Source organism: Lepidochelys olivacea (assembly GCF_965140295.1).
Source record: "Lepidochelys olivacea isolate rLepOli2 genome assembly, chromosome: 14".
NCBI lineage: Eukaryota > Metazoa > Chordata > Testudines > Cheloniidae > Lepidochelys > Lepidochelys olivacea.
Genome location: NC_140424.1, coordinates 39,094,212 through 39,120,921, shown reverse-complemented (window position 1 = coordinate 39,120,921; position 26,710 = coordinate 39,094,212). Strand labels below are relative to the sequence as shown.

Genomic DNA, 26,710 nt, shown 5'->3' with positions numbered 1-26,710 from the left:
GGGCATATTTCTGAGCTCAGGAAAGTGAAACTACCCCTGTTCCACTGCCTGGAGGGAGCCATGGCTGCAGACAACCCCGCAGAAAGTCTCCAGGAGGAAGCGACATGTCCCATCTGTCTGGAGTATTTCACAGAACCTGTCACTCTGGAGTGTGGGCACAATTTCTGCCACGTCTGCGTCAGCCAGTACTGGGAGGGATCCAGTACAGACACCTCCTGCCCTCAGTGCAGAGAAACTGCGCAACAGAGAAACCTCAGGCCCAACCGGCAGCTGGGAAACATGGTAGAAATCGCCAAGCGGCTGAGTTTCCAGGCAGCGAAGGGAGCAGGAGCGGGCGGGGTGTGTGGGGAACACCAGGAGACTCTGAAACTGTTCTGTGAAGAGGATCAAACCCCCATCTGTGTGGTTTGCCATCTTTCCCGGGCTCACAGAGCTCACACGGTGGTTCCCATAGAGGAGGCTGCCCAGGAGTACAAGGTAGGGAATTGCTGTCAAGTTTGATGGGTAATAACTTTGGATTTTCATTACAGGCTGATTTCACTGGAAGTTGCCTGTCACAGGTGTGACGCATCACTCAGCTCTGTAAAGCCGTCATTGTATGGGAGATGCTGAAACAAAATGAATGATCTGGCAGTGTGGCAGCAGAATCAGAATATCAAGTCTTAAAAGATATCTGCTGTGGGAAACTTTTCTCTGAGATTCTGAATGCTTTTCAAACCCAGCTTCCACTGCTGAAAGAAGGGGACTTTTTACACAACGGACAGTGTTAACAATCAGTGAGATTTAAATCACAAGAGCTGCAGGCCAGTCTATGTGAGTGTGTTACCTTCAGACTGGAGAACTGATCACCCCCCCCCCCCCGCCGCTCCCAGCCCCAGTTCTGATCCCTGCTCATTTATGAAGCTGTTTTGCTGGATGCAAAGGCTGCTTTTCTGCCTCCTGTCTCTCACTAGCCCCTGTTGGCTCCCTCCCTCGCTGCTTCCCTGCAGCAGCACCCCAGGGGTGTCAGCTGAACAGCACCCCAGGAGCTCTCAGCAGCAGCTGCAGCCTGGGCCCTTGTCAGGGAGGAGGAGAGAACTCGAGGACTCAGAGAAAAGAGAGAGAGTGAAATGGGGAGATCTCTGGCGGGGGCTCAGGAGGGAACTCTGGGGAGCTGCCATGGGTGTTGCACAGAGCGGGGCTGACGTGGCAGGAGCACGTTGCTGTGCTGTGTGAATGAATCACACCCTGTCAAAGGGGAAGAGAGCCCTGGGTTATTACAGCTCTGGAGCCGTTATAATTATGGGTGGCCCATTCCCCCAGACCGAGTGTGTTCCCTGTTCCTCACTGACCTCCAGCCACATCACAGCTTCACTCTGCACAGTTAACGGGACTGCACTGGTTCAGGTGCTCAGCTGCTGCCTGAGGGAGGCCACATGGGCGCCTGGACAGACAAGAGCACAGTGGGGTCTTGTTCCTGGCCTGGGTCTGGGGTACAGTGGAGCGAGGTGCTGTCCCAACCTCTTCACTCTCACTGGCAGGAGGGATCGTTCAGAACTTTCCCAGCTATTTCCCCTCTGGCCTGTGCTCAGGGATGGAAAACTTCAGCTAAAACACAGGACTTGAGAAGTCCTGAGTGTCTGCACGAAGCAGATCCCCCGCTCTGAGACTGGCGTCTTGGCTCCCATGAGGCCTTTGGGGCCAGCAGAGCCAAGTCAGCTGCTCGCTTCCAGGGTATTTTACTGCTCCTGTATGAAATGCCAATATGGATAGGACTGTCCACCCATCGGACAGGCAGACTAATGGCTGTTTATTGCACACGATGCCCCTGCAGGTGAAACTCCAGGGAGCCCTGGGCCCTCTGAGGAAGAAGCTGGAAGAGGCTCTGGCTCTGACCTCTGAAGAGGAGGAGAAAACCACAGAGTGGCAGGTGGGTGTCCAGGTTTATTCCACCCTGAGCCCTTCTGCCTGCAGCGTTCCCAGGAATGCCGGGGCCCTAAAGCTCCAGGATGAGGTTATGAACCTGCTCTGGTTGTTTGCTCCGTGGCACAGGCTTGGTGCCAGCCATGGGGGGTGCATGCCTCCAGCGTCTGGGGAGCCCTGGCATGAGTGCTGGAAATTCCCCAGTGCCTGGATCATCACCCTGCCCACTGCTCCAGACCCATTTGGCCTCCTTTCCCCATGGCCCCACCCAGGTTCCACTCCTGCTCTGCCCCATGCCCTGCTCCCGCTCAGCCCCCTTCCCAGAGGCTCCCAGCTCATGATTCACTGTTGCAGCTTGCTCCTCTCCCCCACCCCCTCCTGCAAGGCCCCCTCACCTGCTACTTGCTCCTTTCTGCCCCCTCCTGCCTTAAGGGTGAGTGACAGGGGAGGGGCGGAGAGGAGCAAGTGGCGGGGTCCCCCACACAGCTGATGGGCGGCAAGCGGCGGGTGCTGCGGGGTTCGGGGGAAGAGCGGGAGCGAGGGCACAGGGCGGAGCGCAGGCAGGATTCCACAGGCGGCAGGTCTGCAGCCTGCCTCCAAAGGGAGGGGCGCTGCATCCTGTTTGGGGAGGCTCAGCCTCCCCTGGCCTGTGGTACCTGCCATCCAGGGTGCTGGCAGCATCAGGCTGTGTCTCTGGTGGGGATCTCAGCGCAGCAGCTCCTGTAGGCGGAGGAGGAGGGGCAGTTCCTGGCCCTTGTACAGTGGTGCAGACCCACCCCTGAGATCTCTGATGGGGCAAATTCTCCATACTGGGTGCAGTGTTTTCACTATTCCATGGATCCTGTTTCCCTCCTGCAGATGGGGAGGGTGTGTCGGCTGCTCCAGCCATCAGTTTTCAGTGGCCTCCATGACAAAGCTCTGCAGCTTCTCTGCAGCCTGGAGGAAACAGATTGTTCCTTCTCTCCCTGCACCCACAGTCCCTGCAATGAATCTGCCCAGTGCCTGGGCCAGACACTGGAGCTGGGAGCTGGGAGGAGGATTTGCCCCCATGGGTGAGGTTCAGATTCGCTCAGCTGGCTGGGCTGGGGGCATGCTGGGAGCTGAGCTCTTCTGAACATCAAACCCAGTGGCGGGTGTGGAGCTCTGTGGAAAATCTGCCCCCAGGGGCGTCTACATGGCCCCAGCAGCTAGCTGCAGGCTAGTCCCTGAGTGACACCCAGGGGTCTGGTTGGGTGTGAACAGCCCGTGCTGCTGCGGCTTCATAGCTACCAGTACCCGAGCTCGCTAGATCAAAGCTAACTGGGGTGTGTCTACATACGGTGCTGTCAGACCTTCACTGCAGTGTGGACACCCCCTGAGTGAGCAGAGCCAGGGGCAGGTCAGTGTAAAGCCAGGCAGCGCTCGGCCACCTCACAGCCTGTCTTGCCATCACGTGGCCACTTCATCCCAGGCACCTGCTACTGTTACTGTGACTTTACCTGTGCTTGTCTGTAGCAGGTGATGAACCCATGGGACAAAATGTCTGTTCTGGTTCGCCTGCCTTTTCCAGTGAAATCCCTGCAGAGTGCGTGGGGGGCGTGAGGAAGACGCCAGCAGCAGGGAGGAGAGGAGAAGCCGGTGTTCCACTATTCAGATGAAAATGGCTATTTACAAGAGCTGAAATGCTCAGAGCTGGGTGCCCCTGGTTCTGCATCTGAAGCCGTGTTTAGAGCCCGGCGGAAGTGGGCTGGTTTCCAGAGGACAGAACCGCAGCAGCTCCCATTGCCCGCACCGGAAGCAGTTGGTGCTCAGTTCCTCAGACAATAGGGATTTAGGTGCATAACAATTAACAGCCGTCTTGAATGTGTCCGGCAAAGTTCCCAGCTGGCGCCATGGAGGCGGCTGCACCTTGGGACAGTCACTGGGGTGGTTCTGAAACCCTTGATTATCGCCCAGAGAGAGCGAGTTACGTCCCACAGCACCAGAGGTCACAGCCCAGTGATCAGTGTCACTCGGTGCAGAGTAACTGCAGCCCCAGCGACTGTGAGATGAGGCCCAGCAGGGGCGTCCAGTCCTGCACTGAGAGGGGCCGTCATGGGCCTGAGCCAGGTGGGGAGTATTCCCATGGGCGGGAGCAGGGCCCGGGAGGTGACAGGCCCCCATGAAGGATGCGCTGTCCGTGTCTGATGGGGGGAGATGTTAGGGGATATGGTAACGCTGCACCACTCGAATTAGCTGTAACTCAACAGCTCCCAGGGGGCAGGAGGGGAAGGAGGCTGCAGGCCCACGGCCCTTTGCAGGGTCCAGGCCACATGCACAAAGCCTCGGGCAGGTGCCCACAGGGTCTCCTGAGGGGGCTGGGGCTTGTCAGGGCTGTACCCGAGTTGTCTGAGTGCCCTGTGGCTGCCGCGCTCCCAAGGGCGGGGTGGGGGTTAGTCTGGGGGATTGGTCGGTGTCCAAAGCCAATTGGCAGATGGGTCCAGGGGTGCTGGAGGGCTGCGCTGGGGGCTCGGGTTAGCCGGGGCAGAGATACGAGGTGGACGTTACAGCGCTCAAGCAGCTGCCTCTTCAGACACTGAGCACGGCCCGCCCCCACCACACAGGTGAGCCGGACAGACAGACGGGTTAGAGCCCTGCACAGGGAAGGGGAGGGGGGTCAGCACAGGGCACAGGCTGGTGGGGGGAAGGGCTGGGGGCTCACACACTGGGGTTTCAGAGAGGAGGGCTCTGGGGACAGGGGCTGGGGAAGCTGCTGAAGCCCCTGGCCCTTTTGGCATCTCAGGGAGAGTAAGAGGGACTTTTCCCAACATCACTGTGGCCCGAGTCACACTGGAGGGCAGGCTCACCCCAGGGTCACCCAGCAGCTCTGGGCTGAGTTGCAGGGGAGCTAGAGAGGCCAGTGCAGAGCAGCCAGCCCGTCCCCCTACCAGGATCAGCACCGGCTCAGCATCGTTCCCACGGCTCCTTTCAGAGAGCAGGTGGGGACACAGCTGGCATCAGCAACCCGCTGCTCTGTGATCCTGGAGGGCTTCCTAAAGGCTGCGATCCCAGGGGCACTGGGCCCATGTGTATGGGGCACTCGGCCAGGCTGGGTGAGGCCAAAGCCAGCCCTGACAATATCCTGGGCGCCCAACAGCCATGTGAGCCCCAGGATGGCACCCAAAGAACTATTAGCACCAGCCCTAAGTCCTGAATGTTGCAGCCCTGGGAGCTGATTGTCAAAGAAGGAGCATCACCCACATCCTGCTGTGACGGGTCCCCCGGGTGTCTGAGTGCCCAGCACTTGGCACCCAAATCCCTCCACAGACGCCCTGTGCAGCCCCCTGTAAATCTTTACTGTCCCCTCGATTTCTCCCCACTCCACTGTGTCCATCCCGTGCCACCTGCAATAACGTACTGCGTCTTTACAAAGCACCGTAGACAACCCCGCTATGGAACTGGTCATATTAAGTCAATACCCTTAAAAACTGATACTGATCTAATATCCCCTGTTTCATGGACAGAGGCCCAGTCCATGTAATACAACGTCTGGCTCACGTTTTCTCTCTGCCTTTCCTATTTTTCTATCTCAAGGGGAAAGTGAAGAATAAGAGAGAGATGATTGCAGGTGAATTTAACAAACTGCACACACTGCTGAGAGAGGAGGAGCAGATGCTTCTGCGGAGCCTGAAGGAGGAGGAGAGGGAGACTCTGCAGAGACTGCAGGAAAATGTCACCAAACTCTCCCGGCAAAGCTCCTCTCTGCAGCAGCTGATCACAGAGATAGAGGAGAAATGTCAACAACCGGTTGCGGAGCTGCTGAAGGTGAGACGGCATCAAAATTCTCCACCCATCCAGAATTATAACTCAGCTCCATGGGTCTGGATTCCAACAATTAGAGTCAATGTGTTCTGTGGTTTACTGACAAACAGAACATGAGGCTAAGGGCTCCATCAGTTCCCAAATATCGCAGTTCATGATACAGGGGAATTCTCCTCATGGAGACCCAGTGAGGCCATGGGAGATTAAATGGATAATACAAAAATGATACTGAGCTAAACCCATCCCTGCTCTGACCCCAGAACACTGGACCCAACAGTCAATAAACACAGATACTGGTGTGTTGTGTCCCTAGAAGGGAGAACCCTTGAGCTAAATTCCTGTCTCCCCTATATGTATGAAACAAGTGTTCAAAACAGTGAAGCCTGGGAGGGTTGATCTATTTTCTACAAGAAAGTTTGATGCCCAGAGTGAGACTCACTCAGTTCTATGCACATTGTGTTAATACAGGACATTGATTCTCTTTTTCCTTTCAGGATGTGACAAGCACATTGAGCAGGTGTGTTTCCTATGTTCATTGCTCTTATATTCTTGGTGGTGGTTCTGGAATGTTGTGTGTACAGAGCAGCTGAGTGATGATGGGACGTTATCTTCATAGGAGCGAGAATGTGAAACTCCAGAAACCAGAAGCTATTTCTACTGACCTGAAGAACGTATATAAAATTTCCCTTGACATGAGGGAAGCGCTGAAGAGATTTGGAGGTGAGTGGCATCTACTGGGACATTCAGCTGTATTGTGCCTGGGGATCTGGACAGAGCCTGGGACCCCAGGACACGCTTGCACCCAGCTGACAGGCTTGGAGCTATGTGAGAGCTGGAGGCTGATGCGCTGAGTGCTGGGCAGTTTGCCCGCTACTTACAGCCACCTGCTGGTACTTGCCCAGGTGTCTAACCAGGCCTCATCACTGTGACATCCTGACCCCTCCGTGGCTGAGTTAATGGGTGTCCCTGAGCTAGGTGCTGTGAGGCCTGGACTGGGCCCACTGTGCTGGGAGCTGCACAGACTGGTAACGGATGATGTGTCTGTGCCTCTCTCCTGGGATACGTGAGGGCTGCGTTGTGTGGCCACCGCTCAGCACTGCCCCAGCCCCCTTTAGCCAAGGCTGGCCGAGCTTTCTGAGCTGGAGGAGAGGCCGCTCTGGCTGCTGCGGTCTGACCTGGGCCGTGTGTTACTGGGTAACAAGCTGAACCCTACGGGCCCCTCGTCTGTTCTGAGCACAGCCCAGTGTGAAGCTGGGTCAGTGGTTTGCTGCTCAGTGAGGTGAGACTCACTCACAAGAGTGTGACCCTGTCACAGTGTCTGAGCGTGGGCTGCCCCCATCCAAACCCCACCCCACAACTCCAGCGCGGAGACCGGGTAGAAAGGCACAAACCTGACGGCGAGGAGGGACAGAGAAGAAACTAAGGCCGAGGAGAGGGGGAGTGGGAAGGTTCAGTGAGCTCGGTCTCTGAAAGTTGAACTGGCCCTTTCATCCTACCCCCGCCCTCCTCTCTTCCCATCCCCCACCCCCAGCAGGGGGCAGTCGAAGGGGCCAAGCTGGGTGCGTCTGTCCCGGCCGATGGAGGCTGCGCAGTGGGTGCCGGCTGCAGGGCCAGGATCTCAGGGCTCCGGGGAGCAGGAACCCCAGGCTGTGGGGGAAGCAGCTTCCTCTCTGTGGCTGGCTGGAGCCAGCACATCCCTGCTCCCCTCCCCCCTCGCTGCCCCCAGCCCAGCCCAGTCTGGGCCCACCGGACCCTGAACACGGCTGGGCTCTGGGCCATTCCACAGCCCTGGCCCCTGAGGCTGTCGGGATCCTGAGCCAGTCACCTCCGTGCCTCCTTCTAGGGGATCAGCAGCCGCTGGGGAGCCTCCTGTCACCCCCCGGAAACCCCGTCCTGGGCAGGGCCCCAGGCCCTGAGTCACTCGCTGGCTGCTCCCGGCTGGCCAGGCCCAGGGTCTCCAGCAGGGCCCTTGGTGCCGGCCCCGCGCTGGCTGCCAGAGCTCCCAGCCCCTGGCCCAGCCCGGCCTGTTGTCCCAGCGCCGACCCCTCCCCTGCGGGTGGGGGGGGACCCTGCTGCTCTCAATGGCTGAGCCCCCCCCCCCCCCCCCGCGGCCTCTGGTGCTGCGCTCGCAGGCTCAGCCCGTGCCAGGGCCAATGCGGCGCTGCTGGGGCTGCTCCTCCCCCGGCCCCTGGGTTCTCTGGGTCTGGGCGAGTGGCCGGGCGAGTGGGCAGGGACCTGCTCAGAGACACGCGCCCTGTGCTGCCCCCAGAGGGCAGAGACCAGCCAGGGCCGGGCAGCAAAGCGCCACCGCGCTGGGATTAACCCTTTCCTGCCACCCCCCCCAGCAGCCCCGGCTGGTCAGTGCCACTCGACTGCCCGCGCTCTGGCCCCAGGGACCCGGGTCCGGCAGCCGAGGGAGTCGCTGGGTGAATGTGTGGGGCAGAGTAACCAGGGATCCCTGCACCCCAGGGTCCCCGTGTGCAATGGGGAAGGCCCCACGCTGTCATGCAGCCCTTAGGGGCTGGGCAGTGAGTGTTGTTATTGGTATAGCGCCCACGAGTGAGCCAGGCACTGGAGACAGAACACGGGGCTGCCAGCCCCACAGGGCTCCTGGTCTGAGTGCAGACGAGGCCCAGCAAGGGCAGCAGCAAACATTGGAGGTGGGGACACGGGCGTCCCATTGTGAGGCCAGCCACTCCCTGAGCCCACCCTGTGCCTGTCTTCTGGGTGTGGTAGACAGTATTCTAGGACCCTGATGGCTCCATGCTGGACCCTGGGTCACCGCCCAGGGAACAGGGCATGGCAGAGGCAGCCTGAGGTCGGGGGGAGCTGGAGGCTGTGGGGGAGTGGGAGCATCCTGGGAGCTGGGACAGGGACACTGGATGCCAGGTGGGTGGCCCAAAACCCTGTGCTGTGTTCGCTCCAAATTTCCACTCTGTGCTGCAGGCTCTGTTGGGGTCAGATGCTGTGGTGAGGGGCCCGCCCAGACAGACTGAAGAGAGCAAGGCTCTGTCTGCATGGGGAAGGGGCAGCAGTTCTGTTAAATTGGTTCTAGTTTTGTAGACTCATCGTGCGGTGGCGCCCTCACGTACCACCCTCAGTCATTTCAGGGTGTCTTGGCAAGCATCTTGCCTCAGTTTACCCTCTTCAGCACTTCTTAAATTACTCCTCACAGTCCAAAAGACCTGAGAGAAATGTCCCCTCCTGGGGTCCGCTCTGAGTCCAAGTAAACCCCAAAATAAAATCTTTTCCTTCACTCTGCTCCAGCCCCTCACTGTTTTCAAGTCAGGAGTCCTCAGTCCTCCTTCCCAGAGCTGGGGTCATTTCAGACTGTGCCTTTATTCTCTGCATCCACTTTCTCCAGCCGGGGGCAGCTCTCCAGGGCTCTGTCCTTCTACAGCTCCTGCTGTCATCTTTGGCAGCGCCTCCCCGTTAGGGGAGCTCCTCTGTCTAGGACAGTGGTTCCCAAACGTTTTTGGTTATGCCCTCTGTCAAGGTTCCTTCCCCACTCTGAACGCTAGGGTACAGATGTGGGGACCTGCATGAAAAACCTCCTAAGCGTCTCTTTACCAGCTTAGGTCAAAACTTCCCCAAGGTACAAAATATTCCACCCTTTGTCCTTGGATTGGCCGCTACCACCACCAAACAAATACTGGTTACTGGGGAAGAGCTGTTTGGACACGTCTTTCCCCCCAAAATACTTCCCAAAACCTTGCACCCCACTTTCTGGACAAGGTTTGGTAAAAAGCCTCACCAATTTGCCTAGGTGACTACAGACCCAAACCCTTGGATCTGAGAACAATGAAAAAGCATTCAGTTTTCGTACAAGAAGACTTTTAATAGAAATAGAAGTAAATAGAAATCACCTCTGTAAAAGCAGGATGGTAGATATCTTACAGGGTAATTAGATTCAAAACATAGAGAACCCCTCTAGGCAAAACCTTAAGTTACAAAAAAGACACACAGACAGAAATAGTTATTCTATTCAGCACACTTCTTTTCTCAGCCATTTAAAGAAATCGTAATCTAACACGTACCTAGCTAGATTACTTACTAAAAGTTCTAAGACTCCATTCCTGGTCTATCCCCAGCAGAAACAGCATATAGACAGACACAGACCCTTTGTTTCTCTCCCTCCTCCCAGCTTTTGAAAGTATCTTGTGTCCTCATTGGTCATTTTGGTCAGGTGCCAGTGAGGTTACCTTTAGCTTCTTAACCCTTTACTGGTGAAAGGATTCTTTTTTTCTGGCCAGGAGGGATTTTAAAGGGGTTTACCCTTCCCTTTATCTTTATGACACCCTCCCTTACCTGGTTTGTGCCCCCACCCCGGGAGCTGCGGTCGGGAGCTGGGCCAGGAACAGGGCTGCAACTGGGGCCAGGAGCTGGGGGCTTTGGCCCGGAGTGGACCCGCGGTTGGGGCTGGAGCTGCAGCTGGGGTTTAGGATGGGGCCAGAGTGGAGGTGGGGGCAGAGCAGGGCTGGGTGGCGTTCCCTTCCCGCCACCCATAGGGGCTGGTCCAGGCCCTGCCATGCCCCCAAATGTTCCTCCACACCCTCTAGGGGGCCACGACCCCCAGTTTGGGGACCACTGCTCTGGAAGCACCCCTTCCAGGCTCCTTGCTCTGGAGAGCTCTCCTGGGAGCTCCTCTTCTCGGCAGCTTCCTGTCCCTAGGATTCCTTCGGCTGAGCCCCGGTAACCCTTTATCAGGCTCATTAGCTATTTAGCTGCCAACTAGTCACATAGGGATTTAATTCCTTCCAGGTCGGTCTGGGTTGTCCCATTCTCCCTTACAGGAGCCTGTCACAGGTAGTCTGGTCCCTAACTCCCATAAAAGGGCCAGCCCTCTTCATACATTTCCCCCCACCCCCAGAGCCAACCTATATTCAGAAGTAGGCTTGACCATGGCTGATACTTGGTTATGTTCTGCAGCTGGGGTGGGGTGGGGGGTACTTCCTGCCCTGCTGCCACAAGGAAATCTGCAAGGCCCTTGGCGATAATTTTATTCTCATCACCGAAGCGTGAAGTTTGATTCCCCAACTTTCTGTGTAGCTCATGTCATGGGTAAAATCCCCCATAGTCTTCAGCATGTCATAGTTCAGAACAACTCTTTGGCCATAGCAGAGATAGTCAATAACCCTGGGCTTTCGTCATTGGTATGATGGTCCTGTCACAGATATGGGCTGGCTACGGAGCTTCCCTCTCAGCCAGATACACACCAGATGTGTTCATCACAAAATCCTTGAATTTTCCGCCAAGTATGACTGAGGTCAGCTTAAATATGGTATTTTACACCCAGCGCTACCTAGTGGTTGAACAGCAGAATACAGTTTAGCGTTCCATTACATCTCCCCCTTTAAGTTCTACATTTCTACCATTTATAATATTTACATTATCTCACTGTCTTTGAAGTTCAGTGCAGATCAGTCTGTTAGGTGTCTCTGGAAGGTGCTGGTCTTTTAATTACACAACCTGAACAGGTAACAGCTTTGTCATCTGGCTGTTTATTAGTTCCAATGACTGACTGTGGTCAGTCTGAAATCCTTGAGTCATCTTCTTTTTCTGCATCCATCATCTGCAGAGTTTGCTCAGTTGATTGTTCTTTCTGAGGAACAAATTGTAGATGTTGACAGTTTCTGTTGAACTCTCCTCTCTTGGTCTTGATCACATACAACCTGGGTGTTGAATTCTTTTTCTTTACAACACCTGGAATATTCCATTCTTTTTCTCCATCCAGTTTGACACAAACATGGTCATGGTTCTAGGCCTGGTAGTTTTCTGAGTGATGTCTGTTGTAAAAGTGTTTGCAAGCTCTTTTTGCCTTTTTATTCAATTTGACTACTCTTTCCATGTCTGACAACTTTGGAGGTAGATTCTTTTCCAAAGTTGGGAGGGTAGTTCTGAGTCGTCTTCCCATCAGGAGTTGTGCTGCACTATATCCAGTAGCTGCTATTGGGGTTGATCTATAACTCAGTAGAGCAAAGAATGGATCTTCCTGCTGAAGGATATTCTTCACTGTCTGTGCAGCTCTCGCAGCCTCTCCATTCACTTGTCAATAATTTGGGCTTCTCGTAATATGAGGAAGATCATATTTTGTTTGGATAAATTAAATTCTACGTCAGTGAATTATGGTCTATGCTCTGTCACAAGTTCTTCTGGAACCCTGAAATGCCCAAAAGTCTACTTCAGTTGCTCTATAACACTCTGGTATGTTATGTCTTTCAAGTACACTCTTTCTATGTACCTGGAAAAATAGTCCACGACTACCAGGTAAAGATGTCCCCTGAATTCACATAACTCTGCAGCTAGTCTCTTCCAAGGCCTCTTTCATTCAGACTAGCTCCTTGTTAGTGTCACTAATTACTACTGGCCATATCTTTTTCCCCGCAGCCTTCAGTAAAGAGCTATGGGAGCCCATGGGGAAATATTTCTACCCAGGGCAAATTTAACAGGAGCTCTGGAGTGTTTCATAGCTGATGTCCTGAGCCTGCCCTGCCCGTAACTGTGCGTTTCTGGCGATGTTGACAGTCACTCTCTGCAAGTCACTGGGATTTGGGCTCCTAAATTGCTGGGACACGTTTGAAATAGAGCTGGGTGTAATTTGGGGGGCAAATAGTTTATTTGCTGAAAAATTATATTTTGGGTTGACAAACTATTCTGAATCCATGTCGAGTTTGCTGAATAGTTTCAATGAACAGAGAAAGGTGCCAACGCTTCCCTTCCAGCCTTTAGCCCTGTGGCTGGGCCCTCAGCGGGGAGCCCCCGGTTCCATCCAACCGTGGGATGTGGGGCAGGAATTGGAATGTGGGAATCCAGGTTAGGGCTGGAACTGCTGGGCTCTGGGTGTCTGATGTGGGGCTCCCACAATCTCTCCTGCTGAAGACGCCCCCCTGTGTCTAAACACTGCCATGGGCATGGGCCAAAGCGTGGGAGTGAGACTGACTCTGCAGCCCAGTGGGTCGGGCTACACCTGGCAGCCCAGACTCCAGCTCCCCTGGTTTAGTGACCCTGTAAATACTGATCCATAACCCCAGTGAGGGGAGGGGTTCTGGCCCCTGGCACAGCAGTGTCTCAGCCATGTCGGTGCCCCACTGCAAACCCCGAGTGCAGATGCACTGCACGGGTGTGAACTGGGCCTGGCCCCTGGTGCAGCTTCTCCCAGATGGAGTGGGCAGCAAGTGGGGAAATGCCCCCTCCCCCTCCCACTGCCCCAGCCTCATTAGCAATGGCCCCTAATCCCCCCAGCACCCCCTCAACTCCTATCTCCCTCTACCCTGACCCCTTCCGGCAAGCCCAGACACCCTGCCCGTGCCCTAGCATGGAGAGTCCCAGCTACGCCCCGTGGGTCAGGGCTGCACCCCCAGTGTGTGTAGGGATGGCACCAACCTGCTCTTAGCAACAAACCAGCCACACACGGCCCCAAAGCAATAGAGATTCCCTGGGGCCTGCCCCCTTCACCTCCCTCTATCCCCCTGGCACCTGCCCCTCCCTTACTCTTCCCTCAATTCCTGTGCCCACCTGACCCCTGCCTCTATCCTGTCCCCTCACCCTCACCCCAAACTCCTGCTTCGCCCCTGGGTCCCTGCCCCTCTCCCCACCTTTGTCTCCCTGGCATGTGCCCCTGCCCTCCACCCACCTCTGTCCCTTGGCACCTGCCAATCTCCTCATGCCCCTGTGCCCACCTGGCCCCTGCCTCTATCCTCACCCCTCCCCTTCTTCTCACCCCCTTTCTTCTCCCCTGGGCCCCTGCCCCTCTGCCCGCACTTTGCCTCCCTGGCATGTGCCCCTGCCCTCCACCTCTGCCCCCCTGGAACTCACCCCTCCCTTCTCCCCCTGCCATCCTGTCACCTGCCCCTCTCCCCCAAACATCCTTTGCACCCTGGAGCCCACCCACTTCACCCCCTACTACCTTCTGGAATGAACCTCTCCCCTTTCCCCCTCTGCAGCTATTTCTCCCCCCATCCTCTCGCCCCCCCCACACCCCTGGTGCCTGTCCCTGCCCTCACCCCCTCTGCCCTTTCATGCCCCCCCACCCATCACCCTCCTCTGCTGTCTTGGCTCCTGCCCTTCTCACCCCCCTCAGCCCCGCCTGTTACCCGTCCCTCTCCCCACCCTCTCTGACCCCCGGCACCCTTCCCTTCCCTCGTCCCCCTGTGCCCACCCCTCCTCTAGCCCCACTCTGACTTTCCGGATCCTGCCCCTCCCCATTCCCCTCTCCTAACACCTCCCTCTACCCACCTGCCCTGCCTCTCTCCTCGCCCCTCTCTGGCTCCTCGTGCACACCCCTCCAATCGTCCCCCTCTCTACCTCCTGGTGCCTATCCCTCCCTCCTCTGCCCTCCCTGTGTCTGCCCTTCTGCTCAACCCCCTGGCACCTGTCCTTTCCCTGCCCCCCCCCCGCACTCTCCTGGTGCCGACCCCTTCCCTCACTCACCCTGCCCCCCGGTACCTGCCCCTCCTCTTGCCCCCTTCCTCCCTGATGACCACCCCCCTCACTCCCTCTGCCCCCTGACTCCACTCTCCTCATGCCCCTCTTCCCCCATGACCCATGACTTGCCCCACCCTCTGCCTTTCTCGTGACCACCCCTCCTTTCACTCCCCATCTCCTGGCACCCACTCCTCCCCACCCCCTTCCCTCCTTTTTGTCTGCCCCCTTCCTTTACCCACTTCTGTCCCCTGGCACCTGCCCCTTCCCCTCTGGCACCCACCTCTTCCCTTGCCCCCCTCTGCCCCCAATACTGCCTCTTGCCCCTTGTTGTCCCTGGTGCCTGCCCCATTCCATGCCTCACCACTGTCCCCCTGGCACCTTCCCCTCCCACTGTCCCATTGCTGCCTGCCCATCTGCTCACGCTCCTGTGCCCCCTGGCTTTCACCCCTCCCCTTGTACCCCTCTAGTCTCCCTGCACCCACCCCTTCCCTTGCCCTCCTACCCACGGATGACCACACCTTCCCTCACCGCCCTGCCCATTAGCCCCTGGTGCCTTCCCCATCCCATGTCCCACCACTGTCCCCCAACCCCCCAGCATTTGTCTCTGCCCCTGGTTCCTGCCCCTTCCTTCTCCCTCCCTGGCCCCCACTTCTCCCCTCAGTACAAGCCACTTCCCTCGCCCCCACCCCCTGTTGCCTGCCCCTTCCCTTGCACCCCCTCCCCTGCCACCTTCCCCTTAGTTCTTCCCCCTTCCTTTCCCTCACTCTCTGCCTCCCTAAAACTGGCACTCCTCACCCCCCTCTAGTCCCCTGGTGTCAGCCCCTCTGTTCACTCCTCCTCTGCCCCCCTGAGGCCCATATCTACCATTGAAAATGTAACCCTTCTGCCTGTCAGAGTTGGCAGCAACAAGGGCCGGGTTCAGTATCTAGGGGTTCCACTCCAATAACACAATGCAAAACCGGCTCGAGCCCCCACCCCGTGACCTGGGACAAATACATACTACCCCCGCTGGGCGCCTCCAAGAGGCAATACTTCCCCTCTCATAAGCACAGAGTCTGAGTGTAACAAAAAGCCTTTTAATAACAGAGAGAAACAATGTGGCATTATGTTGGGGAAACACCACCAACAGGATTCCTAACACAACCCATGAGCAAAAAACCCATCCCAAATTGGGGCATGCCCCTTTCCCTTTGGTTCTTGAGTCCAGCAACCCAAAGTCACCAAAAGTCCCAAAAGTCCAATGACCCAAAAGTCTCTGTCCCTGGTCAGGGCAGCCCCAGAGTCCAAAAGTTTTTCTGCAGAGTTTTACTCCCCAGTCTGGGTAAAAATGTGCCTGTGGGGGCGGAGGGGGGGGGAGAGAAAGAAGAGGTAAGGGGCACCTTACATGACCTGAAGCTGACTACCCCACAGTCCGCTGGCCATCCTGCAAATTGCTCTGCTCGACCAGCCGCTCTGCTCGCTGTCCCACCATATATTTTCAGGCTCCCCCACTACTTAACACAACACTCAGTGATGTCAGCTCTTAGTAAGTTTAGCTCTTTTGTGATTTCAGCTTGTAGTAGGGGGCCTCAGTGTTAGTGCACCGTTAGCCCAAAGTGAATTCAGCTCAGCAGCCTGTAACTAGACTCCCAATAAAATCAAAAGTAGCTCTGATATTCCACAGTGGAAAGAGAAAGAAGTGCAATTAGCATGTATAGCCCTCACCAGGGAAACCCAAAACACCAAGTATTAATACCTGTTCCCAACCCCTCTCAATTCACAGAGTTTTGGAACCCATGTCCCTTGCCTAGTGAGTACTACTTAGTTGATGGCGAGTCCCTCCATCATAACAAAAGGCCAAGTACAGTTCCACTGTCCTTGATTCCCATAATCAGAGTAATAATAATTTATTCTTCCTGCCCCAATAACAGAGACACTGGGGATCCCACAGCATCCAAAGTGACCACTTGGGCAGCTATGGCCTCATTCTAGGCCGGGTGGGTGTGCCTATGCAAATGAGATCAGCCCTTGAAGTTCTTTTCCACAACTTGCCACACCTCACCACCAGGTGTCAGGGTAGAGCCCATCCTGACCCTGCTTACACTACCATCTGCCTCCAGGGTGCCTGCCCCTTCCTTTGCCCCCTCTGCCTGCCTGGTGCAAACCCCTTCCCCTGCCCACCTTTGGGCCCTCTGGTGTCTGCCCCTCCCCTCCCCATCTCTCTTGCCCCCTCATGCCCACATCTCCACACCCCTCTGCCCATAGGGCACGCCCTTTTCCACACCCCACTTTCTGCCCCCCAGTGCCCGCCCCTCTCCTCTCTCCATTCCTTGTATCTACCCCTCTGCTCATCCCCCCCATCCCTCCTGGTGACTACCCCTTACCTCCTCCCACCTCTGTCTTCCTGTCACCCACCCCTCAGGCCCCTCTCCCCCTTTATGACTGCCCTTTCCCTCGCTCCACTGCTGCCCCCTGGGGTCTGCCCCACCGCTTGCCCTGGCATGTCCCTCTGAAACCTGTCCTACCCCCACCCCTCTTTGTCCCCTTTTCACCTGCGCCTTCTTCCACCCCCTCCTCTTCCCCTGGTGCCAGCCCCTCCTGCTACTCCCCCTCTGCCTCCCTAGCGCCTGACCCTCTGTTCATCCCTTGTGTCCCCTGGTGCAAGCCCCTTCCCTTCCCCCCCCATCCCCCAGTGCCGCCCACCCCTTCTCTATCCCACCTTTTGGACCCCTGGTGCTCAGCCCTCCCCTCATCTTTCTCTTTCCCTTGGCACCAGTCCTGCCTCTCTACGCCCTGATGCATGTCCCTCCCCTTCTCCCTTAGCCCCTGCCAGTGCCTGTGCCTTCCATCATCCCATTCTGCCCCCTGGCACATGCTCCTCTGCTCACCCTCCCCCTGAAGCCCCCTGGCACCTGCCCCTCCTCTTGCCCTCCTCCACCCACTGCTGACTGTCCTTGCCCTAGCCAGACCCTCTGCCCCCAGGCTCCTGCATCACTCTGTCCCCCTGGTGCCTGCCCATTCCCTCCCCACCATGGTCCTGGAACCTGCCCCACTCCTCATCCCCCCCACCCCCTGGCATCAGTCCCTCCCCTTGATTCCCCCTGCCGCAATGGAGCCCCCTATTCCCTCACATCCCTCTCCCCCTGGTGCCTGCCCCTTCCCTTGCTTCCCTGTGCCCCCTGGGGTCCATCCCCTTCTTCTGCCCTGGTGCCCACCTGTCCCCTCACCCCCTGCAGCCCCTGGGAACCTGCCCCTCCCTTCACCCCGCTCTGTCCTCCTGGTGCCCGCTCCTCTTACCCCCCAGTGCCCTTGTGCCTGTCCCTCCCCTCTGCCCCTCCAACCTCTACTCTTGTCATCTGCCCCTCCCCTGTCCTCTCCCAGCATCAGCCTGTCCCCTCCCCCACTGACACCTTCCCACCCCTCCCCCGCTCCTCCTGCCCTTTCCCCCACAATTTCCTTCTCCCCGAACATGCCCAGACAGGAGCTGTTCAGTGGCCCCCTGGATCTGGGGGGAGGAAGGCCCTGTCCCCACTGCCAGGGCAGACAGGTTTTTATAACCAGCCCGTGACACTCCCCTGACCCAGTTACAACCAATTGTGCCCCCGTGGCAGCTTTTCTGCCTCACAGCCGGGGCTGAGCTGTGTGTGTGTTTGCTCCCAGCCTCCTGCCTGACCCTGTGTGTGCCCTGGAGCCTGCTGGGGGAGTCGGGGCCGCTCCAGCAGGGATCAGAGAGCCCAGGGGCCATGCACACACATTGCAGAGCCACTGGCCCAGGGTCCATGCACTCCGGGGTCTCCTACCACACAGAGCTGGGAGGGAGGGGGGCATCCAGGGCAGTTACACAAACACCGCTGGGGGTCCTGTTCGGGTTGCCACCTCTGAGGTCCAACAAAACAGGAAATCTGCCTGCTTCATGGACATCACCTGTCCCCTCACCCGGGCACCGTCTCCCCATCCGAATCCCGGGAGAGGGCACCAGCCACCACAGGCTCCTGCTCCTGGACTGCCCCAAGTACCAACCTCACCGAGCAGGACATGGCGCCAGATCTACCCCGCTGCCCCCGGCAGTGACCCCCGCAGCTGGTACCTGCACAGGGGTGACTGGGCCCTGCTGGCCCTGAGCTCCCGATCTCACTCACTGCTCCGAGCTGCCCCGTCTCTGCAGCTCCCAGGCACTCTGGACCCAGAGCTCCCTTTGCGTAGGCACGGTCACCCCGCAGCTCCCCCATTACAGCCATTGACACACCTGGGACTTGTCACGTCCTGGGCAGACTCACAGATTTCCCAGGAGAGTGACATGGACAAAGGGACAATCCTGGGAAAACCTGGACAGGTCGGGTGCCAACTTTTCTAATCTCACAAAACCGAACACCCCTGTCCCGCCCCTGCCCTGAGGCTCTGCCCTTCCCCCTCTCCGGGGCCCCGCCCTCGCTCACTCTCCCCCACCCTCACTCACATTCACTGAGCTGGGGCAGAGGTTTGGGGTGTGGGAGGGGGATGAGGGCTCTGGCTGGTGGTGTGGACTCTGGGGTGGAGCCAGGGATGAGGGGTTTGGGATAGAGGAGAGGGCTCCAGGATGGGGCAGGGAATTGGGGTGCAGGGGGATGGGCTCTGGGCTGGGGGTGTGGGCTCCAGGTAGGGCCAGAAATGAGGGGTTCAGGGTGTGGGAGAGGGCTCCGGGCTGGGGCAGGGGGTTGGGTGCAGGGGTGGTGAGGACTCCAGCTGGGGGTGCGGACTCTGGGGTGGGGCCAGGGATGAGGGGTTTGGGTTGCAGAAAGGGGCTCCGGGCTGGGGCCAAGGGGTTCAGAGTGAGGGAGGGGTGCGGGCTCTGGGGTGGGGCTGCGGATGAGGGGTTTGTGGTGAAGGACAGACACCTGGCAACCTTGGGGACAGGTATCAACCCTAGGTCCTGTCCACACGCCCCAGTAACACCCTGCTGAGCTGGGTACAGGCAGCCACATGCCAGCCCAGGCCCCTGGCAGGGACGCTGAGCTGCTATGGTCACTAACAGTGTTAACTCTGCCACGTGCCACACACCACACCCCAGGAACAGCTGTAACCTAGACTCGTGGCAATGCAGGGCTGGAAGGGACCTGGAGAGGTCACCTAGCCCAGCCCCTGGTGCTGGGGCAGGGCCTAGACCATCTCTGGCAGGGGTTTGTCCAATCTGTTCTTACAAACCTCCAGTGACGGGGATCCCACAGCCTCCCTTGGACCAGGTCCAGAGCTTCACTGCCCTGAGACTTAGAAAGTGTTTCATCATTTCCAGCCTCAGTATCCCTTGCTGCAGCTTGCACCCATTGTTCCTTGGACAGGCCCTCGCCCTGCCCACTGCGGGCACTGGGGGTGTCACCAGTTGTGAGCATCGCTGTTATCGCACTAAATGGCTGGGGGCGCTGGGCTGGCTCAGGGGGGCAGTGAGGGAGCTGGGGCCTTTCACTCCCCAGTCACCGATCTCAGCCCAGGCTCAGAGTCCAGCTCCCAGTGAACAGGAGCTCATGTCATAATTCTTGTCAACAGCAGCCTGACCGGCCACCTCCGCAGGGAGGCCAAGGCCTGAAGGGGCCACAGGGACGGTTCCACCCCAGGGAGAGGCTCCAGCAGGTGTCAGGGCTGAGCCACGTTGGCAGGAGAGTGCGGGGCTCACATGGCTGCTGTGACACCCTCGTACCCTCGATACCCAGAGCTCCAGCAAGAGGGGTGTAAACCCCACTTGTACCCCCAGCACTGAACTCACTGACACTGCCCCAAGGCCCCCTCTCCTCCCGGGGTTGGGGGGGTGAATAAATGGCACTGGAAGAGAGGGGCCAGGAGACCATGGCCCCATCACTTTTACTGATAGGAGGGCTAGGTCTCCCACTTTTTACCGGCTGTAAGGGCTAGCGATGGGGGGCGGGAGGAGGCAGAGAGGAGCGACCTTGGGGGCAGAGTGTTGGGGGGAAGAGGCGGTGCGGGGGTGGAGTCTTGGGGAGAAGGGGCGGTGCGGGGGCGGGGTCTTAAGAAGGAGCTCCCGGAGAAGGACCCACATGGGAGGGCGGGGCCATGGTACAGGGACCGGTGGCCCCTCTACTTTTAGGGAGTTTCCATCACTCCTGGGGAGAGGACCATCCCGGATCCTGATCCACGGGCACATCTGTGTATTTGCCGGGTGCACAGAGCTCTCCAGGTGGAGACACTTTCTCACTGACCCAGGAATCGGTGCTGGGAGGCCCCACTGCCCAGGAGGCCAAGGGCTCTCGTTCCCCTGCCCTGGGGATGAAGGGAGGGGCCCTGGGGCTGCTGTTCCCTGTCCCAGGAATGGGGTGAAGGGGACATGGACACAGACAATCTGCCCGCTTGCGCTATGAGGGGCAGACCTGGCTCCACGCTGGGCTTCAGAGCCTGAGCTCCAGCCTGAGCGTGAACGTCTATGAGGCTATTTTTAGTGCCAAAGAGGGAGCCCCACAAGCCTGAATCTGTCCACCCCGTTCGGAGACTCGCTGCCGCGGGCTGTGTACATGAACCCAGAGTGTGTCCAGAGTCTGGGTCTGAAAGTTCCCAGCGTGTCTGATCCAGGGCTGGTTAATGAGAGGAAGGCGGGTGGCTGGCCCAGTCGTTAGATGGAGACACCGGGGCCCCTGGGGCTCTGGGACGGTCTCTGTGACCATTGTCTGCTCTGGGAGATGCCCAGGTGCAGCTGCAGAGGGTCTGTGCCGCCAGCATCATCCATGGGACAATCGCTCTGGGCAGAGTTCAGGCTGATTTGTGGGGGTCTCCATTTTCAGCCTGATTTTGGGGGCGAGATCAGGGGCTCGGGGAATTTTTTTACCCAGGTCAAATTAAATAGCAGCTCTGGAGTGTTTCACAGCTGATGTCCTGAGTCTGACCTGCCTGTAACTTTGCGTGTCTGGGGATGTTGACAGTCACTCACTGCAAGTCACTGGGATTTGGGCTCCTCAGTTGCTGGGACACGTTTGAAATGGAGCTGGGTGTAATTTTGGGAGCAAATAGTTTATTTGCTGCAAAATTATATTTCGGGTTGACAGAAACTATTCGCGAATCCATGTCGACTTTGCTGACGATTAACAGAAAGGTGCCGCCGCTTCCCTTCCAGCCTTTAGCCCCGTGGCTGGGCCCTCAGCGGGGAGCCCCCGGTTCAATCCCCCCGTGGGACGCCATGAGGGCTTGAGCTGCTGGCTCTGGGGGTCTGATGACGTCCCCCTGTGTCTAAACACTGCTCTGGGAACTGGCCAGAGCGTGGGAGTGAGACTGACTCTGCAGCCCAGGGTGTCGGGCCCTGACCTGGGAGACCCAGAGTCCAGCTCCCCTGCTCCAGTCCCCCTGTAATTATTGATCCATAACCCCAGTGACGGGAAGGGTTACGGCCCCTGGCACACCAGTGTCTCAGGCCATGTCTGCCGGGGTTTCCTTGCACCGGTGCAAACCCCCAGGGCAGACTTGCTGTGCGGATGTGAACTGGGACTGACGCCTGGTGCAGCTTCCCCCAGAGGGAGGGGGCAGTAAGTGGGGAAATGCCCCCGTCCCCCCCACTGCCCTGGCCTCATTAGCAACAGCCTATTAGTATGTATTTACCCCCCGCCCCAGAATCCTCCACTGCATGGCCGCCCCAGTGAGCCCAACCCAGAGCACTGCCCCATGGCGGACGGGCTGGGCCAGGAGAGGGGAGGGGCTGGCTGTGGGGTTTGCCTGGGTGGAAGGTGGTGCCCTTGGGGCCCGCCGGCATGGAGAGTCCCAGCTGTGCCCCTTGGGGCAGGGCTGCACCCCCAGTGTGTGTGGGGCCAGCACCAACCTGCTCTTAGCGAGAAACCAACCACACATGACCCCAAAGCAAGAGAGATTCCCTGGGGCCTGCCTCTCCCTCAGCCCTCTGCCTCCTGCCCCTCCCTTACCCTTTTCTCACCCCTGTGCCCACCTGGACCCTGCGTCTATTCTGACCCCTCCTTCTCCCCCCTCCCCTTCTTCCCACCCACTTTCCGCTTCCCCAGGCCGCTCTGTCCCCCACTTTGCCTCCCTGGCATGTGCCCCTGCCTTCCACCCACCTCTGCCCCACCGGAAAACCCCCTCCTTCCCCCCCTCCCTCCTGGCACCTTCCCCTCTCCCCCAAACATCCTCTGCACCCTGGAGCCCACCCATCACCTCACATCCCCGCTATGTCCTGGCATCCACCTCTCCCTTTTCCCTCCTCTGCTGCCATGTCTCCCACCCCTTCCCTCACTCCCATCTGCTTCCCTGGTGCCTGCCACTTCCCTCACCCCCTCTGCCCCCTGATGGCCGTCCCACCCCTCACCCTCTTCTGCTGTCCTGGCTTCTGCCCTTCTAACTCCCCTCAGCCTTCCTGGCACCTGCCTCTCTCCCCACCCTCTCTGACCCCTGGCACGCACCCCTTCCCTCACCCCCCTGTGCCCACCCCTCCTCTAGCCCCACTCTGACCCCCCGGCACCTGCCTCTCCCCAATGCCGTCTCCTAACACCTCCCTCTACCCACCTGCCCCTGCCTCTCTCCTCGCCCCTCTCTGCCCCCTGGTGCTTGTCCCTCCCCTCCTCTGCCCTCCCTGTGTCTGCCCTTCTGCTCAACCCCCTCAATCCCCCTGGCACCTACCCTTTCCCTTACCCCCTGCACCCTTCCCTCCTTCCCCCTGCCCCCCCAAAAACCTGACCCTCCCCTTGTCCCCTTCCTCCCTGGTGCCTACCCCCTTACCTCCCTCTGCCCCACTGACCCCACTCTCCTCTCGCCCCTCTGCCACCATCATCCATGCCACCTTCTCTTTGTTTCTCACTCTGCCCCTCCCCTCGCCCTCTGGCTCCATGACACCTGCACCCCTCACTACCCCTCTAGTCCCCTGATGCCAGCTCCTCCTCTGCCCCAAGTCCCAGCTCTACCCTTGCCCCCTCTGCCCGCCTGGTGCCTGCCATTTCCTTTGCCTCCTCTGCCCGCCTGGTGCAAGTCCCTCCCCTCGCCCCCCTTTGGACCCCTGGTCTCTGCCCTTCCCCTCACCTCAGCACTGCCCCGCCCCTCCCCTCCCCCTCTCCTAATCTCTGGGTCCCACCCCTCCCTTCATCCTCCCTCTGCCCCCCTGGTGCCCACATCTCCCCTCACACTCCTCTGCCCCCCTAGATCCTGCCCTTCTCCACACCCCTCTCTCTGCCCCCCTTCTGCTCACCTGCTCCCTCACCCCCCATTCTGCCCCCCCGGCACCAGTGCCTGCCCATTCGCTCCCCCCCATGGTTCCACCTCCCCACTCCTCATCATCTCACCCCCTGGCAGCTCACCCTCCCCTTGACTTCCCCTGCCCCATTGGAGCTCCCCCATTCCCTCACACCCCTCTGCCCCCTGGTGCCTGCCCCTTCCCTTGCCCCCCGCAGCCCCCTGGGGTCCGTCCCCTTCTTCTCCCATGGAGCCCAGCCCTCCCTCCACCCCCTGCAGCCCCCAGGATCCTGCCCTTCGCCCCCCTCTGTTCTTATGGTGCCTGCCCCTTCCCTTGTCCCCACATTGCCCTTCTCCCTGCCCCTCCCCTCTACCCCTCCCACCTCTGCTCCTGTCACCTGCCCCACCCCTCTACCCCTCCCCCCTCTACCCCTCCCCCCTACTCCTGTAACCTGCCCCTCCCCTCTACCCCTCCCCCCTCTGCTCCTGTCACCTGCCCCTCCCCTTTCCTCTCCCAGCATCAGCCTCTCTCCTCCCCACTGACACCTTCGCACCCCTCCCCCGTTCCTCCTGCCCCTTCCCCCCATTGTCTCCTCACAGACAAAGGGGCCCTGACTCCCCTTAAGCAACACCCCCCCACACCCAATGATTAACAGGGTCGCAGGTTAATTTCGCTTCGATCCGAGTGACCAGCCCCTGCCCCCGGCCCTGACTCTGTGATTCTCTCCCCAGTGGACATGACTCTGGATCCAGACACGGCAAATCCCCACCTCGTCCTGTCTGAGGATCGGAAATGTGTGAGCGATGGAGACAGACGCCAGGATCTGCCCGACAACCCTGAGAGATTTGATCCTTGTGCCTGTGTCCTGGGCGCTGAGTGGTTCGCGGGCGGGAGGTGTTACTGGGAGGTGGGGGTGGGAGACAAGACTGAGTGGGACCTGGGGGTTTGCATGGAATCTGTGCGCAGGAAGGGGGAGGTCACACTCACACCTGAGGATGGATACTGGGTCGTGCGGCTGGAGGACGGGAAATACGAGGCCTTCACCTCCCCCTCGACCCCCCTCCCCGTGAACATCCGGCCCGGCCGGGTGGGGATTTTCCTGGACTATGGGGCGGGCAAGGTCTCGTTTTACAATGTGACTGACAGGTCCCATCTCTTCACGTTCACTGGCACCTTCTTCGGGATGCTCCGCCCTTACTTCCATCCTGGTCTCCATGCTGAGGGTGAAAACGCGGCTCCCCTGATCCTCTGCCCGGTCGAGGGGAATCTCGGTCCCTGACAGTCACAAAATAAAATATTAAATTGTCAGATGGGGTTGTTCCGTTACAATGTACGTGTGTCATAAACATCACAACTACACACATGTGCAGCTGCTCTCTCGCTCTCTCTCCCCCCCCCCCCGCCCCCTTTATTGTCTTGACTGGTTCTCTCTGGGAGGCAGGGCACATACACCCACCTCCTGCACTGCACCTTTGAAAATTAATAGCTTAAAAATGATAGAATTAATGAAGCAATATATTTAAATTCACTCATACAAGATTATATAATATTCTTTGAAGTTCTGTCAGCATTAATTCACTTTCTAGCTGCATATAATCGGTAATCAAGATTTGACCCTTCCTTGCTTTTCCTCACAAAACATGGTCCCCAACCTCAAGTGCTGTATTCTTAGATACCAGGGGTCGGCAACCGTTCAGAAGTGGTGTGCCGAGTCTTCATTTAGTCACTCTAATGTAAGGTTTTGTGTGCCAGTCATACATTTTAACGTTTTTAGGAGGTCTCTTTCTATAAGTCAATAATATATAACTAAACTATTGTTGTATGTAAAGTAAATAAGGTTTTTAAAATGTTTAAGAAGCTTCATTTACAATTAAATTAAAATGCAGAGCCCCCGTGGCCAGGACCCGGGCAGTGTGAGTACCACTGAAAATCAGCTTGCATGCCGCTTTTGGCACACGTGCCATAGGTTGCCTACCCCTGTGAAATACAAAAACGTCTTCTATAATCTCATCTTTGTGGTTTATTTTTCTTTAGAAATATTATTTGCAGGGAATGTCCTGTCAGTGTCCACTGTTGATTTCAGAGTACTGCCAGGCTTTCCATGTTCTTGGTTCTAAGGACACAACAAATACAGTTTGATAAAGAAATAGAGAAGGGGTTGTATTCCTTTACTGAATCATCACAAATTAACTTAATTGTAGTAAAGATGCTGGCACTTAATGACACATAACATGAAATTTGGTGACGTTTTATTGGAAGACCTTTCTTCTCGGCCATAAATCAGTCGAAAGGGTGCTATTTTTGTTGTCATGTGAGGTTTAGAGTACAAAGAAAAGAAAGTTGCTCCAGGAAATTCATCACAATTCCTCTGGGTTCTGTCCACCACCTTCTGGAATGCTCTGTACAAATAGTGACCGATTGGTCCAATTCCTTGATGTTAGCGATTGAACCTAATTTCTGGAAGAGCTGGCTGAGCAGCGTGTGAGGGGAGGTACATCACATGGCATTGCTAGGACTACTTTTTGTTTTAAACGTGATGTGTTATGAACATTTTCAATGTAATAATTCAGTTTTGAAGATTTATTCACAGTATGCCATCCATGGCAGAGTGCCCTAAATGTACGTTGATTATTTGAAAATAAATACCCTAACATTATCTTGTGATGGATTCATTTGTGGTTTTATTCAGTCTGCTGCTGTCTTGATGGCATGGTCTGCTGAAGCTCTGTGTCACCCAGCCATGATTCTGTAATTGACCATCTAGTGAAAATAACACCAAATGTAAACTGTTACCTTGTTATTCAATTCCGAACCTAGATCTGCCAGTATCTGCTCTGGACAGCCATGTTAATATATCATTTCACATGTCTTCTTCTCCACCTCATGTGCTTTCATAGTTCTAAGTGGAAATTCTTCTACCCATTTTGAAAAATCATCTGTAGCTCTCAGTACATACTGGTATCGCTTCTGAGACACTGGATAGAGCCCGATTAAATCTGCTCTCAGCAATTCCCAAGTTTTAACAACCTATGTGCAAGAACACAGGCTAGAGTTCTCATTTGGATCTTTCCTATGACATTTTTATTATAATCCCAACTATAGTAAGCAAAGTAAACATTATAATGTGGTTTCTATAACAGTTGATGTCTCCACACAGTCAGAATCTAACTTTTGGTGTTTTTCAGAAGTAAATAAATACAGGACAAATTTCTGCAACTGAGAACTTGCATAAATACACCTTGCAGGGTCGGCGAGTTACATGGGCCCTTGGTGCTCGTGCTCCAGCAATATTCAGGGCCCGGGAGCCTGGGTCCACCAATGTTTGGGGCCAGGTCTCTGCCCCAGCCCCACCTGCTGCCCCCATGGGCCTCCCCTGGAGCGCCCCCGGCCCCGCCAGCTGCTCCGCGCAGTGCTCCCTCACCGGCCGCTGCTGGCTACAACACAGGGACCGGCGCGGGCGGCAGGCTGAGGTGACCGCTG

General features: G+C 57.3%; 1 protein-coding gene across 1 annotated transcript; it reads left to right on the top strand.

Moving 5' to 3' along the window:
• LOC311530877 (E3 ubiquitin-protein ligase TRIM39-like) lies at nucleotides 1–25,886 on the top strand. Its single transcript, XM_084647866.1, has 6 exons — nucleotides 1–477; nucleotides 1,814–1,909; nucleotides 5,455–5,685; nucleotides 6,177–6,199; nucleotides 6,299–6,402; nucleotides 23,962–25,886. Exons 1-6 carry the CDS (start codon nucleotides 61–63, stop codon nucleotides 24,507–24,509), a joined length of 1,419 nt encoding a protein of 472 aa, XP_084503992.1. The 5' UTR covers nucleotides 1–60; the 3' UTR covers nucleotides 24,510–25,886.
• The last annotated feature ends 824 nt before the right edge of the window (nucleotides 25,887–26,710 follow it).